Raw genomic sequence first — 14,742 nt, 5'->3', positions numbered from 1 at the left:
TGTTTTCTTGAGTTGGCATGTATAGATTAGAGAAGAAATACGAAGATGAGACGATGAGAGCTTGGAAAACTCGGCTACAACACACATAGGCACTGTATACCTTCGATTATTATCGTCTTTGATCTTGATCATCATATTTCCGAGTCTGAGCTATTCCTTGCTTCATAAGCTAGCTATCATGGGGTATCTATCACGTAGAAGTGTTTGTAAAATACAGTAAATAAGAACACATGAGCAACTCTCCAGAGTAACTGGTATTGGCTGAAACGAGCAAAAACACCCGAAGAAAAGCTATTGGAAAGAGAAAACAAGAAACCACGCCTCCCGTCTTGGGGATCACTTTTTCCTTACAAATCAGGATCACTGTCCTCTTCCGCCGCCAGCGGCTCAAAGTCTTCGGTGCGCCGGCGCATGTCGTCGCGCGCCAGGCACGTCACAATAGCCAGCGTCAGCGCGTTCCACACGCTCTGGCGCTGGTCCAGAAAGTCAGTCTCGACGTGGAAGCTCACGTACGCGTTGTCGCCCCGCGACGCGTCGGCGGTGAGGATGAAGACGGAGCTGTTGAGAATGAAGAAGCCGTACACAACGGGCGGCGGCCGGCGGTACCGGATAATGGCGGCCGGACTGGGGCTGCTGACGAGGCTGGTGGTCGAGGAGGCAGAGGAGAAGAGCCCGTCGCGCTCGCTGGCGGACGAGGAGAGCAGGCCGGTCACGGAATCGCCAGGCTGCGCCAGCTCGTCGAGCTCCATCGCGGGAACCGTGGCAAACGGGCGGCGCCGCCTAGGCGCTGCGTCCGAATGGTCGGCGGCTGTCTGCGCGAGCGGCGCCCGCGCGAGCTCATCCTCCGCCGAGTTGTCGTTGCTACGATGTTGTCGTCGTCGGCCCGGCGTGTTTCGTTGCCGGTACTTGTTGGCGTGCCTGTCGCGCCGCGGCGACAAGTAATTCTGCAGCAGCAGGCTTTTTCCGTCCGCAAAGACGTCACCGTCGTCATCGTCATCATCGTTGTTGTCATCGTCGTCACCTCCCTCGGCGACGGCCGCGGCAACGTCCCTCCAAAAGGAGCCGGGGTCGCGGTCCGCGCGGAGAAACTCGCGCTGTAGTCGGGCTAATGCGCGCATGCGAGCCTGCAGGAGGGCGGTGATATCGCCCTCGAGCATCTTGGTGTCGACGATCTCGGTGATGATGTTGGGTACGACGCGCAGGTGGCTGTAGCCGCCGTCCTCGGCGGCCCACGCCAGGAACCGGTCCAGCCCGTCTTTGATCATGCCCGGCACGCGGTGGTGTAGCCCAGACTCGCTGGTGGTGCGGATGGCGGCGGTGAGCTCAATCAGACGCACGAGCGCCGTGGTGGCTGTTTCCTCCCCACAAGAATAGGTCTCTCGTTAGCAGTCGCTTCTTGCGAATCAAGTCCGGGGGAATTGGCTGCGTCGGGGCTTCCAGAGCCACTACACAGGCACACAAACACACACACACACACACACCTCGAAAGTCGGTGGAATGCGCATACACGACTGGCGCGTTTTCGACGTCGGCAAAATTGGCCTCGGAGATAGGGACGGCGCTCATGTCGAGCTCCCAGTGCGATGGCAGGATGGGCAGGTCCTGCCGGAAAAAGAGCAGCTCAAACAGCCGCTCCTCGTCGGGCGCCCAGGTGCTCGCGCCGGGGTACCGCGACTTTTCCAGCTCCAGCTGCTCCCACATATGCTCCATGTCGCCGGTTGTGGTGAGTGCGGCGGGCGTGGCCTTTTGACCTCTGCTGCTGCCGCTGCCGCTGCTGCTTGGCGCATCAGCGTCGTCGTGGTCGTCTGCACCTGCCTCGGCGTTTGCGTTGGTACTGGCTGGCGCACCGGCGGCGGCGGAAGCAGCAGCAGCGTCTGCGCTCTTATATACAGATTCTGGATCCGAATCGTCCATTGTCAAAAAGTTTGACGCCGTGGCGTCCAAAAGGTTTCGCGTTTCGCAATTAGTGTAGTTGTTTGTACATGAGAGAAGGATGACGCAGCCTCAAGTGAGCTGCATCGCGGAGTGGGGCTCGCGATGGAGGCACTGTGCGGATGTCTTTGATACAGTTGTGAAATCACAAAGGCAAAGAGAGTGATTTCTCATGTTTTTTTTTTTTTTTTTAAGCTGAATCATCTTCAAGGGCTTACCTTCAAGCTTTGTTAGACGGTCAGTTCAAAGAAACAGAGCCTATGTTAGGTGAAAAGGCCAAACTCTGCGAAACATCAAAGTATTGCCAGATCGGGCTACCCCACAAGGCGATCGTCTCGTCTGACACAGACGCGGCTTATAGCTTGCTGTCCTCCGAAAATTAATTCTTTGCTAAAAAGCAATGCACTAAGAAGACTGAGTATGATGCCGGGTATTAGTGCTTGCCCTCACCTATTGACGATGCCGTCAACGTGTATGACAAGAGTGGTCTCACAGCGGCGGCCAACTACATCTTGTTGTCTTGTATAACGTGTGTCTACCGCGCGCTGTGTTGAGGCGTCTGAGTCCACCGAGCCAGTGTCGTTGCTTTTTCCGTTTGTTTGCTCAATACAGCCTGGAGTCGTGGGACCGTGGCTCTGTGATACCATGATTCACCGTATCCGGGCAGTCTTTCTATATAAACCCTGGCAAGATCCCGGACAATTTGACAAAGACATCAAACATCCTTACAACCTACATTGCTGAATGTACGAAAAATGGCTTGCAATAGTCGAAAGGATACATTCTGGCTCGTCCACGACACGCTCTACTCCAACGGCTTTCCTCGTAACCACCCCATCCTGCTGCAGTCGATACGCTGCTTCCATGTCGACGCGCTCACTCACGTCAGCTCAAAGCTCTACGGGCGTCGAGACTATAGTGAGTATAATGACTCCGGCCCGAAGAATCAGTGGTTTCTGGTTATTGAGGGGGAGACCATGCAGGCGTGTTTGAGCTTGCAGCCATGCGACAATGTCCGCACAGGCGGTTGCGGGACCCTGACGCTGCAGATTATGGGGTGCTACGAGCGGCCGCCGTTGGATCTCCTACAGAGGCAGACTTACCATTGCCTTCGGGAGAGACTAACGGGCAAGGCGGTCCTGGAAACGATCTTCTTCAACGGCTGGCACAAATACCAGATGATGCCGTCATTGGAGCCGGGCTCTCCGTGTGGACGACGATACCATATGTACGTACTGATAACCTTTGATCCCGGTTGCTATCCGGTCGTTAATACTTTGCTGATCATCATGTCAACATTTACAGGAGGGCCATGCTTTACGACTTGCAGGACACAGGATGGATAGGGACCAGAAGCGTGCAGGACTTGGAGATTTCCGACTATCTCGAGCGGGAATACATCCCCGGCCAGTGGACAGCAGACAACACGAGGCAGTTGTTCAGTAGATCTTTTCCCATCAGGCTTGGACAATTTCGCCCGGACGTGGGCAGGCTGCACCCGGGTTACCCTTTTTTGGCTGGCGGGGGATAGCGGATAATCTTCTTACATAACAGCGGAAATGTGTTTTATATAATGAAAGTCTTTCTCTACCTTTGAAAAGTTCTGTAATCTTTTTTTTTCCACAACTAAAAATGAAACTGTAAACGAAAATCACATGTGAGCGGCAATGGCGATCCTCTGACGTGCCCAGCACTCAAAAAACCTCCCTGTCGACCCAACTTTTCCATGCTTGATTGTTTCGCAGTGCTTTCATAGAGTCGGCGTCTGAGCTAAGAACGACCTCGTATTCCTCCTGATCACGCCGTCCTGGCATGATCAGGCCGGCGCTCTCATTCCACTCGCTCTGACTCTTGCGCACCGCATCGGCCGTCGTCCGCTTCAGGCCAGCGGCGGTCGGTATCGTCCACTCAATGTCGGCGCCCAGTCGTCGCCACGAGTTGAAGAAGAGCTGTGTGGGGTCAGACGGCGTGAAGCTGTACTGGATCTGCCGCGGGTCGCGAACGCTGTTGAAGAGCGCCGAGCGCGTCTTGACGAACCCTTCGTCGACGCTGTTCAACGCCGCTTCGACAGTCTTCACCACCCGCGCCAGTGCGCCGCTGGCTTTGGCCAAGTTGGTCGCGGCCGTTTCCGCAATAGTGAACAGGTCCGCAGCGCCGTGGCAGGCTTCGGTAAACACCACGGCATTTCCTGCATAGTGGACGAGCTGCTTTGGGAACAAGCGGTCTCCCCACCAGGTCGGTATGAATACGCGGCATCTGGTGTCGTTTCTTCTCGCCCCGTCCGCGGCGCCGACGGTTCTGAGCCGTGCGGTGGTCATGAAGGCCCAACAAATCGCCGTCAGGCAGCAGAACGTAGACACTCTTCTGGAGCAGCCGGCAGACAGGATCGCATCTTTGATTAGCTGTAGCTTGTCAGGGCCAAATACGAATATACCACCGAATTTGACTTTAGACACAACAAACATGCTGGTATTGTCGTCTTCATGGTTGGCGCCAGGCTTCACTAATTTTAGGTCTGGACATTGTTTGCTCAAGACATTGGCTAACTCGGCGTCCTTACCCTTGTCCTTTGGGCTTGATGGCATGGAAATGTCAATCTTGTTGGGGTAGCTCAGCGGCTTCAGCGAAAACTTGTCTAAGCCCTTCATTGCTGCTGCTACTGCAGAAAGAAACTGGGTGAGCCCTACCCCGTCTGTGATGGAGTGATATACAAAGGGGCACATGAGGATGCCGCCGTCTACTAGAATGAGTAGAACTTGGGCGACAGGAACCGGGGGACCGTCTTCAGTCAAGGTTTCGCCATGATCGAACAGGGGCCCGACAAAAGCACCTGCAGGAAACCCCAGTTTCTTTAGCCTGGAAAAGGCTAGATTCTTGTTGCCACGCGCATCGCACGTTGCGACAGTGATCTGATCGCCTTTGCCAGTATGCAGGACGAGGATACCAGGCTGTTCTTTGGAGAGGGACAGCCTACCAGCCATGTAAGCCATGCGCAGACACACGCTTTTGAGCGCCTGGTCGAGGTTCTCGCGCAGCGCCTCCAGCGCCTGACGGCCGCCATCGGTACCGAAGCAATAGACCTGTCTTATATAGCCACGAACGGCGGCCTGGTTCCATGTCGTGAGCGGGCGCGACTGTGTCGTAAGTTCCTGATGCATGGCGAGTGGGCAGCAAAGGCACCAAGATGTTGGCGATTCAAGTTATGAAGCATGACCATTGTAGTAACAGTGCTTGCGCACACCGATATTTTTAAAGGTCAGGAAAAGGTTATACGACAATGACTGCTGCACTGGCTACACAGCATTTACTACCTATGACGTTTGTGGTCACGCGGGTCGCACTAGGCCGAGAGGTTTACGGCCAGCCAGTATTCCATTCGGTGAGGAGCTGTGTAGCTTGTGATAGGGACGATTGCTAGGGGGCGTCTCGGGGGCGCTCAATAAAGGATCCCCGACCATTCATTTTCCGCTGGTTGGCTGGCAAAAGATGATGATACATGGTGGTACCGAGTACGGCAGTTTGGGTGGGCGGGCGAATCCGCGCCTGAGCCGCTGGTGCCACAGTTTTGCTTAGTAACATTCGTCACCAGCCACGCCTCGATAGAGCGATGGACATTTTCGGGGACAATTTCGTTGTGACAACCAGCGAAGGAGGGAGGTCGCGAGCAGCACCAAGCGTCACGAAACCAGAGAGAAAAAAAAATCGCAATGGCCGAGGTAGTCAAGGCAGCGGTCTCACGCCAGCTACCAAGCTTCAGGCTTGGTCAAAAGCAGGTGTATCTGTATGCTCTCCCCATCCAGGTTCCGGGACAGCAGAGAACAAGGAACACAGGACAGGACAGCAGCTAACGAGAACAAACCCGGCAGGCCGACGCACATCATCACCATGCTTCACAAGGAGCATCTCCCGGCAAACGAAGCCTGCTTCCAGGTCCCTCTCACATTCACCAAATTCGATCTCCGCGACTACCTATTTAACCTTTATAACGTCGAGGTCAAGACAGTGCGGTCCTACGTCAAGGGGCGGCCACTAGCGGAGCGAGCGAACCGACCCGGCTCGTCGTACCGGCCGCAGGCGCTCAAAATCATGACGGTTGAGCTCGCGCAGCCGTTTCAGTGGCCGAGCCCGCCCGAGGACCTGCAACCGTGGAACCACGAACTGTTTGAGATGCGCGAGGCGTCAATGGTCGGCCGCCAAGAGGACCAGTACAACGCTGCCAACTTCAAGATCCCGATGGCGAGTCGCCAGCCCAGGTCGGACGAGCGGAAGCAGCTGTCGGCCCTCGCCAAGGACCTCGTCACGGGCCGGAAAAAGTGGTCCAACGAGGTGCCGCTCGACTCTAAATGGGACACGGTCGTGCAGCAGGCGGCGGGTACAAGGACAGCAGGCAGCCGGGGCAAGAAGGAGACGGCCGCAGAGAGAATTGCCCTGCGCAACGACGCCAAGGATAAGGCGGCCAGGAGGAAGCCCAAGCCTGCGCAATAAGCGTGCTAGGTTCTGGTGGCGGGAGAGGTGAAGCATGCATGGAGGCGCTCTCGTTGGAGAAATGACGACAGAGCCGGCATTGTACTTTTAGCGAATGCGCGACGCGCATAATTGTAGCTGCATCGTGGCGTACCGACACGGCTGCCTTGTACATGATATAAAACAGGAAAAAAAAAACTTGTATGCACTGCTACGCTACTGATTTTGCAATGTATGCCAGTGTTGTGGTTGCTGAAACTTGAGCACCTCGTCGCCCCAGCTCCACCAACCCGCCGTGAGACCACGGGCAAAGACCTCGAGGCCGACGTAGTCCAAGCCGAGCAGGTCCCCAAAAAGGCCGCGAAGGCTGGGCTTGCGCGAGTGCACGTCGGGCACGGCGACGATGGTCTTAGGCGCCAAGCCGTCCGGGGCGGCGCGTCCGATGCGCTTGGCCACGAGCAGCCGCTCCCACGGCTTGCGCCAGGCCGAGTCGAGCGGGTACAGCGGTCGCCCGTCGGCCGTGACCTTGAGCCATGTCCACTCGGCCGCGACGTGCAGGCCCCATTCGGCCAGCACGCCGCGGAGCAGCTCTGCGATGCGGGGCTTGTTGGTCATCCAGACGGCGACCAGCCCATCGTCGGCGAGATGCGCGGGGACGGGAACGGCGCGGAGCAGCGACTGCACGTCGGAGAGCGAGCGGGCCGTCTTGTAGCGGGCCGTCGTGCGCCGGACGGAGCGGTTTGGCCAGGGAGGGTCCATGATGATGAGTCGAAATTTGGGCGCGAGTTGTGTAAAGGACGGCTTCAAGTGGTAGATGGAGCCATGGAGATGATGGGCGTCTGGCGGTATGTACAGTTCAGAGTCGGCAGCCTGTGACGACGCCGACGACGACGACGTTGACGGTGAAGAAATTTCCGGGGCTGTGAGCCGTGGCAGGCCGTATTCTCCTGTGTAACTTCGTGATAGAGCATCGAGTGTGCTTCGCAGGCTCTCTGCCGTCATCAAGGCGTCAATTTGCGCCGCGGGCGAGGCAGTGGCGTCGGGATCAACACCATGGACTGGCTCGGGCGTCGCAAACGGTGTGACCGGGGCTGCAGAGGAATATATCCGGCATCGGGCATCGTGCTCTTCGCCAAGGCGTACCTGGCTCTCCTCGAGCGATCTGGGAATATCAAGGACGACAGTGGCGCCGTCGGGGCTGCGGTAGAGGATGGAGGAGGGCAGCTGGGCAGAGGCGGCTTTGGAGTGCCGCGGCGGCGGCTGCTGCATGAAATGACGTCTGGGGTAGCGATTTGGTTGGTCTGATGTTCTGCAGCTTACATGGCTTGCATGTCGAGAAAGAAATGGTCGGCGAGGACACCGATATGACGTGGGGTGTCTTGGTGTGTCTTGGTGTGTGTCAAAAGTGTATGTGGTGGCCGGACGCTCGGCATAACGCCGACTCAACTCCCAAGACAAAAAAAGTCGCCCACGAATATTTCTCGGTAATTGTCGGCTTCGGCAGACGGGCCCGTGACGGGTTAGCGGCTCACCCAAGGGAAAGAGAGAGCAACGCCCACTATGTACCATAAGAACTACCTAACTAGCAAGGGGAATTATCCGTGCGACAAAGCCCGCAGCGCTGTGAGCGAATGAGGCACTAATTTTTTTTCCGGGGAGCCGGATAATCGCCAAAACGGCGACTGCTATTTGCTCCCCCACGCCTCCACGCCTCCAGGTCTCCAGGTCTCGTTGTGGCAACCCGAGACACTTGCCCAGTTCAATTTCGCCTTGACAAACGACACACGATCATCCTCGCATCCCCGCCTTTGCGGCAGCCCTCCTCTTTCTCTCTCTTTCCTCTTCTACACGTTTACCTCGCGAGCGGCATGTTTATTTCATAACCTCCGTATTGCTGCTACCCTCCATCCCCCCCTCCCGCCTCTTCGCGCCAATGCCGCAGACCTACGCGGCGGACCTCTCGTCCATGGCCCAGGCCGCCCAGACCAAAGCGCATCATGGCGTCGCCGCCGCGAAGCATACCAAGACCGATCCTGCCATCTGTCCGACCGATCAGGAGAACAACGTCATGCCAAAGACAAAGACCTTTTCCTTTGACTATGCTTGGCGATCCGGCGTCGCTGGTGGAGTTGCCGGTTGCGCCGTAAGCCGAATAAGCCGACCAGTTTTCGGTGCACGAAATGCATCGATTGGGAGCGCCTGTGCTAACACAGATAATTTAGGCAAAAACTTTGGTCGCGCCGCTCGATAGAGTAAAAATCTTGTTCCAAGCTAGCAATCCGCAATTCGCCAAGTACACGGGCTCCTCATTTGGCGTCTTGTCTGCCATGAAGGACATTTACGGCCATGAGGGCAGTCGCGGTCTGTTCCGCGGCCACTCAGCCACGCTTCTTCGAATCTTCCCATACGCCGGCATCAAATTCTTGGCCTATGAGCAAATACGAGCCGTCATCATCCCCGACAAAAACCACGAGACACCCCTTCGCCGGCTACTCAGCGGCAGTCTGGCAGGCGTCACTTCCGTCTTCTTCACATATCCCCTCGAAGTCATCCGAGTGCGCTTGGCCTTTGAGACAAAAGCGCAAGGCCGGTCACCCCTCATTTCCATCTGCCGCCAAATATACAACGAGCAGCCCGTGGACAAGACAGCTACGGCGAGGCTACCCAACGCACCGGGCCCCGTCGGCGAGACGCCCAACGTTGTCGAGGCCGTGACGCCTCGCAAAGGGCTGGTCAACTTTTACCGCGGCTTCACCCCGACTATTCTCGGCATGCTCCCCTACGCCGGCATGTCCTTCTTGACGCACGACACGGCCAGCGATGCGCTGCGGCATCCCTTGGTTGCCCAATACACAACGCTGCCGAAAAAGGCAAATCACCCGCCCGGGAAGCCAGCCGCGCTGCGGTCCTGGGCTGAACTGGCCGCCGGCGGCGCGGCGGGCTTGATTTCGCAAACAGCGTCGTATCCGCTCGAAGTGATTCGCCGGCGCATGCAGGTCGGCGGTGCCGTTGGTGACGGTCGCCGGTTACGCATCGGCGAAACAGCGGGCATGATATGGAAGGAACGTGGTTTTCGCGGATTCTTTGTTGGCTTGACGATTGGATACGTCAAGGTAATTCCTCTGGCGGCAGTGAGCTTCTATACATACGAACGGATGAAGCTCCTTCTTGGTATCTGAGCAATGCTTTCTTTTCTCTTAAAAAAAGAAGGAATTTATGAGAAATCTCACGGGTTGGCGTTTTATGGGTCATTCTGCAGATGGCAAGGTTGAGCGATTGGTGTTTTTTCCGTCATCATCTTTTTACTTTGTTGAGGGTTGGTTCGCCGTGGGCGGGCAGGTTTTGGATGTTATACTCGGCACAGGAAGAATGCTTGCCTTTCTCTCATGACAGTACATATATCAAAGGAATATCAAAATCAGAAGAACATGGATATTGAAACTTGTTGAAAGCAGTCTGCCGTCTATCATTACATGTGGATTTATCACTAGTGTAGTAGGTGCATGCTCATGTGCGGCCACAGAGAGGCTGTAATTCTGCCATGCCAGTTTCAATTGCACAATGAGCCGTTATTCTCGAAGGCTTCTATCAATTCATACAATGACTACTACTACTTGATAACTATTCTTTGTTTCATACTTTTTCACCATCCTGCCTGACTTGTCGTTGCCGCACAGTAACAAAGACGCGCTAAGCCCAGTTTGTGCGTTCGCGCCACACAATTCGCCTCTGCCAACCAGCGTCACCGGCGCCGCCCAAGAAAGCTTCAAACCCTCCCAATCCCCATCGACAAACCTCCAGCAACAGACAAATGGCGGCCAACGAGCAAGACCCGCTGCTGCGGCTTCGCCAGGCCATTGCGGCCGGGCAGGCCATTGTCCCCAGCGCGTCTGCCGAGGCGGGCTCCCCCGAGGTAGGCCTCGCGCAGGCCAGCCACCTACTGATCCCGGACCAGTCGTCGCCGACGGCCCTTCCGATGGACGCCGCGACGCGCTTCATCTCCAACGACAAGCCCGTCGACCTGCGCTCCATTTACTTTGCCTGGCTGAACCGCGAGCTGGCCATTCCAGAATACAACGCCTCGGCGACGACGCTCAACGGCGAGCTTGACGGCGCGGGCGGCGCTGCGGCCAAGGTCCAGAACCTCGGCTTCATCGAGCGTCTCGACCTCATCACCTGGCTCGAGGGCGCGAGCGAAGAGTCAGAATACATCAAGCCCCTCGCGGGCGATGCCGAGGCGGCTGCAGCGGCTCCTGCGACCAAGGCGGGTGCTGCGTCGGCGGCGGTGCAGGCGCGCTCGGGAAAGGGCACTATTGACCCTAGACTGGCGAGCATATACGACGGCGAGCGTCGCATGGGAGACCGCAATACTGTTCTACGAGGAATCAAGCCTACGGTGAGTGCTCTTCGTTTGCTCTCAGTGTTTGTCCGTCGAGTTGCGGTCGCGACTGAATTGACGGCAACTCGTCCTCGAGAGCTGTGCCACTAACGCAATAGCATACAACAGGACTTTTCACACGTGCGCAAGCTGGCTGCGCCCTTTATCCAGCGCAAGTCGCAGTCGACGGCGAACCTAGTCGCTAACCCGGCCCTGTCCCTCAACCAAAAGGGCCCGTCCCGGAGACCGGACCCCATCATCCTGCTGTCACCGTCGGCTTCGTCGCTGCTGCGCACGTCCAACGCGCGCTCTTTTCTCGAGGACGGCCAGTTTGTGCCGCCCGACGCGGGCGCCTCGACGGTGAGCATGCTGCACGTGCAGCGGATGATGCGCGGCGTGGACCCGAGCCGCCCGATGCGCTTCATCCTGGTCGAGGGCCCCGAGCAGTTCAAGCCCGAGTACTGGAACCGCGTCGTTGCCGTCTTCACCACCGGCCAGACGTGGCAGTTTAAGAATTACAAGTGGAGCAACCCCAACGAGCTCTTCAAGCACGTCCAGGGCGTCTTTGTCGGCTGGCGCGGCGACCAGCTCCCGGATAACGTCCGCGACTGGGGCCACCGCGTGCTGTCGGCGACCATTGACCGCTGGCGCGGCGGTGCCGGCACCGGCACCGGCCCGGACGCCTCCCGCTTTCGCGACAAGGAGGCTGTCGAGTCCATCTGGAAGACGATTGAGCTGAATATGCGCGCCAGGGGCTGGCGTAAGGATGCCGCGCCGACGTCGATTTAGAGTGCAAGCAGAACAGAAGGGCGTTCGGAAAGAGACGCGTCTTGTTGCTACAAAAGATGATGCAAAAGAAAAGAATTGGCAACGGGGTTTCGCATTGGGTCAGCCCGAAACCTCAGCGACGGCGTTACGGATTTTATTCTCATTATTTTACTATTCAAGAAGGGTGTAATTATAGTACACTATGCATACTGAATTCTTTGCAACGTCTAAAAGAACTATAGACTCTTCATTATCAGACTCATCAGTGAAAACGAAAAGCGCGCTGGTGTTGTTCAGACTGGCCATCTACGAGCCACAGTGACGAAGAGCAAAAGACTGGACGACGTAGAATATATGCCTGTGACTAATGTACTTGGAGAGACATGTCCAAGAGATAACGACCTGTGTAGACCTGCTGAGCTTTAATAGTCGTCCCAAACATCGACATGCTCAATCTGGCCATTTACCATGTGCACTGTGCGATTGGTGTCGGCAATGGTTTCTTCGCGGTGCGCAACCACAATCATGGTACAACCCATAATATACTCCAGCATCATCTCTCGTTTCTTATACATGCCTAAATATAAATTTGTTCCATGGAGCTTACTTTTACCATATTGAAACCTGTACCGAGTGTGATTAGGTTCAAAAATGCAAGACCTGCAGCGTTTGGCGAGGTCGAGCCCTTGACATGCAGCGCAAGGATTGACAAAGTCAGTGCCATCAAGGCGACTACGAGGTCCAAGGTCAGCGACAGAAACGCCTGTGAAGCCAGAAGAAAGTAGTACGGCTTCTGAGACCGGTCCAAAATGTACAAGAAGTGGGCAAAGCTGTGTTTTTCGGTGCGAAACGCGCGGATATAGACAATGCCAGTGCCAATATCACGCAGGGAGCTGACCAAGGGGGCTTTGGCCTCAATCACGAGAAGAAGAAGCTGTCAGGATGTGCGAACATAGTACCGCTGCATAAAGTAAAGGCAACCAAAAAACAAGCAGGCAAAATGGCAGCCATGTAGGTTGTGCCGGTGGGGATGGCTCCCACATTGATCAAGATGACGAATGAAAAGTACAGCATCGAGCACACCTTTGCCAGCACGCACTTGGATAGCCCTTCCACATCTTCACTGTATAGATTGAAGAGTGAGTCGGAATTAGTCTTGCTCAGGAACCCAAGTGTAGCGCGCGTGACTATACTTGTCAGTCGTCATGGAGGCCGATCGAAGCGCGAGGGGCCAGCTTGATGAACATGCTGTACAGACAGAGACTAGAGCACGCCGGCGCTGGCGGATATCAAGGCGTATCCGATGAGGAATTTCTTGATGGCTGCATTGATTTTGAGCCAAAGTCGTGAATAAATGGAGGAAAATGACTCGGCTGGTGACATCAAGAAGAGCAGCAGGGTGAATACAGACACTGCTACACGCCCAGTTGTATCGATCCATAGCAGATACAGGCTTTTACTACCTTTTCGGCGCAATATCTTCTTAAACTGGTAATTGTTAGTTGGCTCGCCTGATCTGTGCCTCACCTCGCTTGCGGCTGGCACTTCTCGGCCGGCAGGTCCTCTTCTTGTCCCAGCAGATCCTGTCGGAGAAGACAAGCAATCTGCTTTCGCACTGTTCCGTTGGATATGCACCACGCAGTCGAGCTTTTTCATTGTTCTATAGTTACAATGCAGTCTGTGTAAATCATGCCTCTCAAACCGTGTACTCAACGGCGTTACGGCTGCTGGTTGGTTTTGCTGCCTCTTTCCAGTTGGCAGCATTACGACTAGTCGGGCAGTCAATGCGACAGTAACTTTCCAGCATGGTAGATGTCTGTCTAACCTTTTCATTTACCCTTTTGAAATATAAGCTAACTTGCGCAATTCTTTATTAGTGGGGGGAGGAAGAAGCGCGTCGCTGCACTTTTCGTCGCGGCGAAAACTTTGGTTGAGCCGAATCACGATTCCATGCCACAACAAGTCCCAAGTGTCTCGACAAGCATCAACTTTGAGCGTCATGTGTATCTCCAGTTCTCTCATGGTTTTAATCTCCCGGAGAAAATATTGTCTTGGTTTCTCTGAGCTTATAATCCAGCGAGCGACTCATCAACGATTTTCCTGATCGGCGGGAGTGGCAAATCAAGATTGAAGATTTCTCTGTCTGTCGCGCATAGAGAATGGAGACATTTGCGAATTAAGTTCTCGAAAGCAACAGTCTTTGAGAATGACTACGCATTCGAGCTTCGGAAGAAAGCTATTGAGTATGCGAGCAGCCGCTTGGTGTTTGTCTTGGACTCTGCATCTCGCATCTGCAAGTCAGATCGCTGGGCGGGCAGCGACTGAAACTCAAAGTCGAAACGAGATCGCTTCTCCTCTCGCCTTGGACGCTACCCCTTGTCTTTGATGTGTCGCCTGTCGGGCTATATGCCAACTTGAAAAAGTTATATGACAAAGTCTCCCTGTGTGACGGCTTCGAAGATCAGGGATTGCAAATCTATGTGGACATTTCGACCATCGAACTCGGCTCAGATGGCTCCGTTTCAGAAGACAGCATGCAGTAAGTCGCGATACATAGGGACAACATAGCCTTTTCTGTTCTGATTTGCTCTTATAGCCACATGTACTGAAGCCTCGACGGTAATCGTAATGACAGTATCGTCGGGTCGACACTCATATGCTTGCCTCGACAGAACATTAGCCCTGTCTCGGGAGTAATCTCATTTCGAGCGGAGACAAAGCGCGGCGCATTGGAGAACAAACCAGACGACTGCCGGCATTCGAATCTTCAAATGCGCAGCAGAACCTCTTTGACAACTTTCGGTCGTCCAGCTGTGGCCAATAGCCCTCGACCGAGAGACAGGGGGGAAAACGCCTGCTTTCCAAGAGATCCGTAGCATCACATTGCTAGAGGGTCAGACAGTCACCTATCCCAAAAACCTCCAGTATCAGTTCGAAGCATCCAAGTTGGAGGAGTCGTCACGATCAGGAATCATACAGTTCATGCAGGTTCATCTTGTGGATCCCCATTTTGTCGTCTGCTCAACCCGATCTGTGCCGTCTCAATCCCTATACTGGTGGAAGGAAGCCATCAACTATGAAAATACTTGTCTCAAGAAACGACTTCCTTAGGAACTTTCCAGGAAGATTATAGAAGACCTCCTTGTCTACCGAGAGGCAGCAGCATATAGATTATAGATGTAATTAGATCCACACCTGAT

At 55.2% G+C, this 14,742-nt stretch overlaps 7 protein-coding genes across 7 annotated transcripts; 4 read left to right on the top strand and 3 right to left on the bottom strand.

Moving 5' to 3' along the window:
- Positions 1–347: 347 nt before the first annotated feature.
- Positions 348–1,914, bottom strand: BBA_02977 (uncharacterized protein; the record flags this gene model as incomplete). The annotated part of the gene is made up of 2 exons (XM_008598074.1): positions 348–1,351; positions 1,482–1,914. The coding sequence occupies 2 exons, from the start codon at positions 1,912–1,914 to the stop codon at positions 348–350; spliced, it is 1,437 nt and encodes a 478-aa protein (XP_008596296.1).
- Positions 1,915–2,687: 773 nt separating this feature from the next.
- On the top strand, positions 2,688–3,463 carry BBA_02976 (uncharacterized protein; the record flags this gene model as incomplete). Its single annotated transcript, XM_008598073.1, has 2 exons — positions 2,688–3,160; positions 3,238–3,463. 2 exons carry the CDS (start codon positions 2,688–2,690, stop codon positions 3,461–3,463), a joined length of 699 nt encoding a protein of 232 aa, XP_008596295.1.
- A 163-nt stretch (positions 3,464–3,626) lies between these two features.
- BBA_02975 (BAHD family acyltransferase, clade V) lies at positions 3,627–5,090 on the bottom strand (the record flags this gene model as incomplete). The annotated part of the gene is made up of 1 exon (XM_008598072.1): positions 3,627–5,090. One exon carries the CDS (start codon positions 5,088–5,090, stop codon positions 3,627–3,629), a length of 1,464 nt encoding a protein of 487 aa, XP_008596294.1.
- A 549-nt stretch (positions 5,091–5,639) lies between these two features.
- On the top strand, positions 5,640–6,417 carry BBA_02974 (ribosomal protein L23; the record flags this gene model as incomplete). Its single annotated transcript, XM_008598071.1, has 2 exons — positions 5,640–5,713; positions 5,799–6,417. The coding sequence occupies 2 exons, from the start codon at positions 5,640–5,642 to the stop codon at positions 6,415–6,417; spliced, it is 693 nt and encodes a 230-aa protein (XP_008596293.1).
- A 195-nt stretch (positions 6,418–6,612) lies between these two features.
- Positions 6,613–7,665, bottom strand: BBA_02973 (MT-A70 family; the record flags this gene model as incomplete). The annotated part of the gene is made up of 1 exon (XM_008598070.1): positions 6,613–7,665. The coding sequence occupies one exon, from the start codon at positions 7,663–7,665 to the stop codon at positions 6,613–6,615; it is 1,053 nt and encodes a 350-aa protein (XP_008596292.1).
- Positions 7,666–8,329: 664 nt separating this feature from the next.
- Positions 8,330–9,575, top strand: BBA_02972 (mitochondrial carrier protein LEU5; the record flags this gene model as incomplete). Its single annotated transcript, XM_008598069.1, has 2 exons — positions 8,330–8,539; positions 8,619–9,575. 2 exons carry the CDS (start codon positions 8,330–8,332, stop codon positions 9,573–9,575), a joined length of 1,167 nt encoding a protein of 388 aa, XP_008596291.1.
- A 632-nt stretch (positions 9,576–10,207) lies between these two features.
- BBA_02971 (RNA polymerase II-associated protein) lies at positions 10,208–11,563 on the top strand (the record flags this gene model as incomplete). The annotated part of the gene is made up of 2 exons (XM_008598068.1): positions 10,208–10,792; positions 10,904–11,563. The coding sequence occupies 2 exons, from the start codon at positions 10,208–10,210 to the stop codon at positions 11,561–11,563; spliced, it is 1,245 nt and encodes a 414-aa protein (XP_008596290.1).
- Between the last annotated feature and the right edge of the window lie 3,179 nt (positions 11,564–14,742).

The sequence above is a fragment of the Beauveria bassiana genome (genome assembly GCF_000280675.1).
Source record: "Beauveria bassiana ARSEF 2860 unplaced genomic scaffold BBA_S00006, whole genome shotgun sequence".
In the NCBI taxonomy this organism is placed as follows: Eukaryota; Fungi; Ascomycota; class Sordariomycetes; order Hypocreales; family Cordycipitaceae; genus Beauveria; species Beauveria bassiana.
The sequence above is the reverse complement of the archived record's forward strand: the minus strand, read 5'-3'. Positions and strand labels throughout refer to the sequence as shown.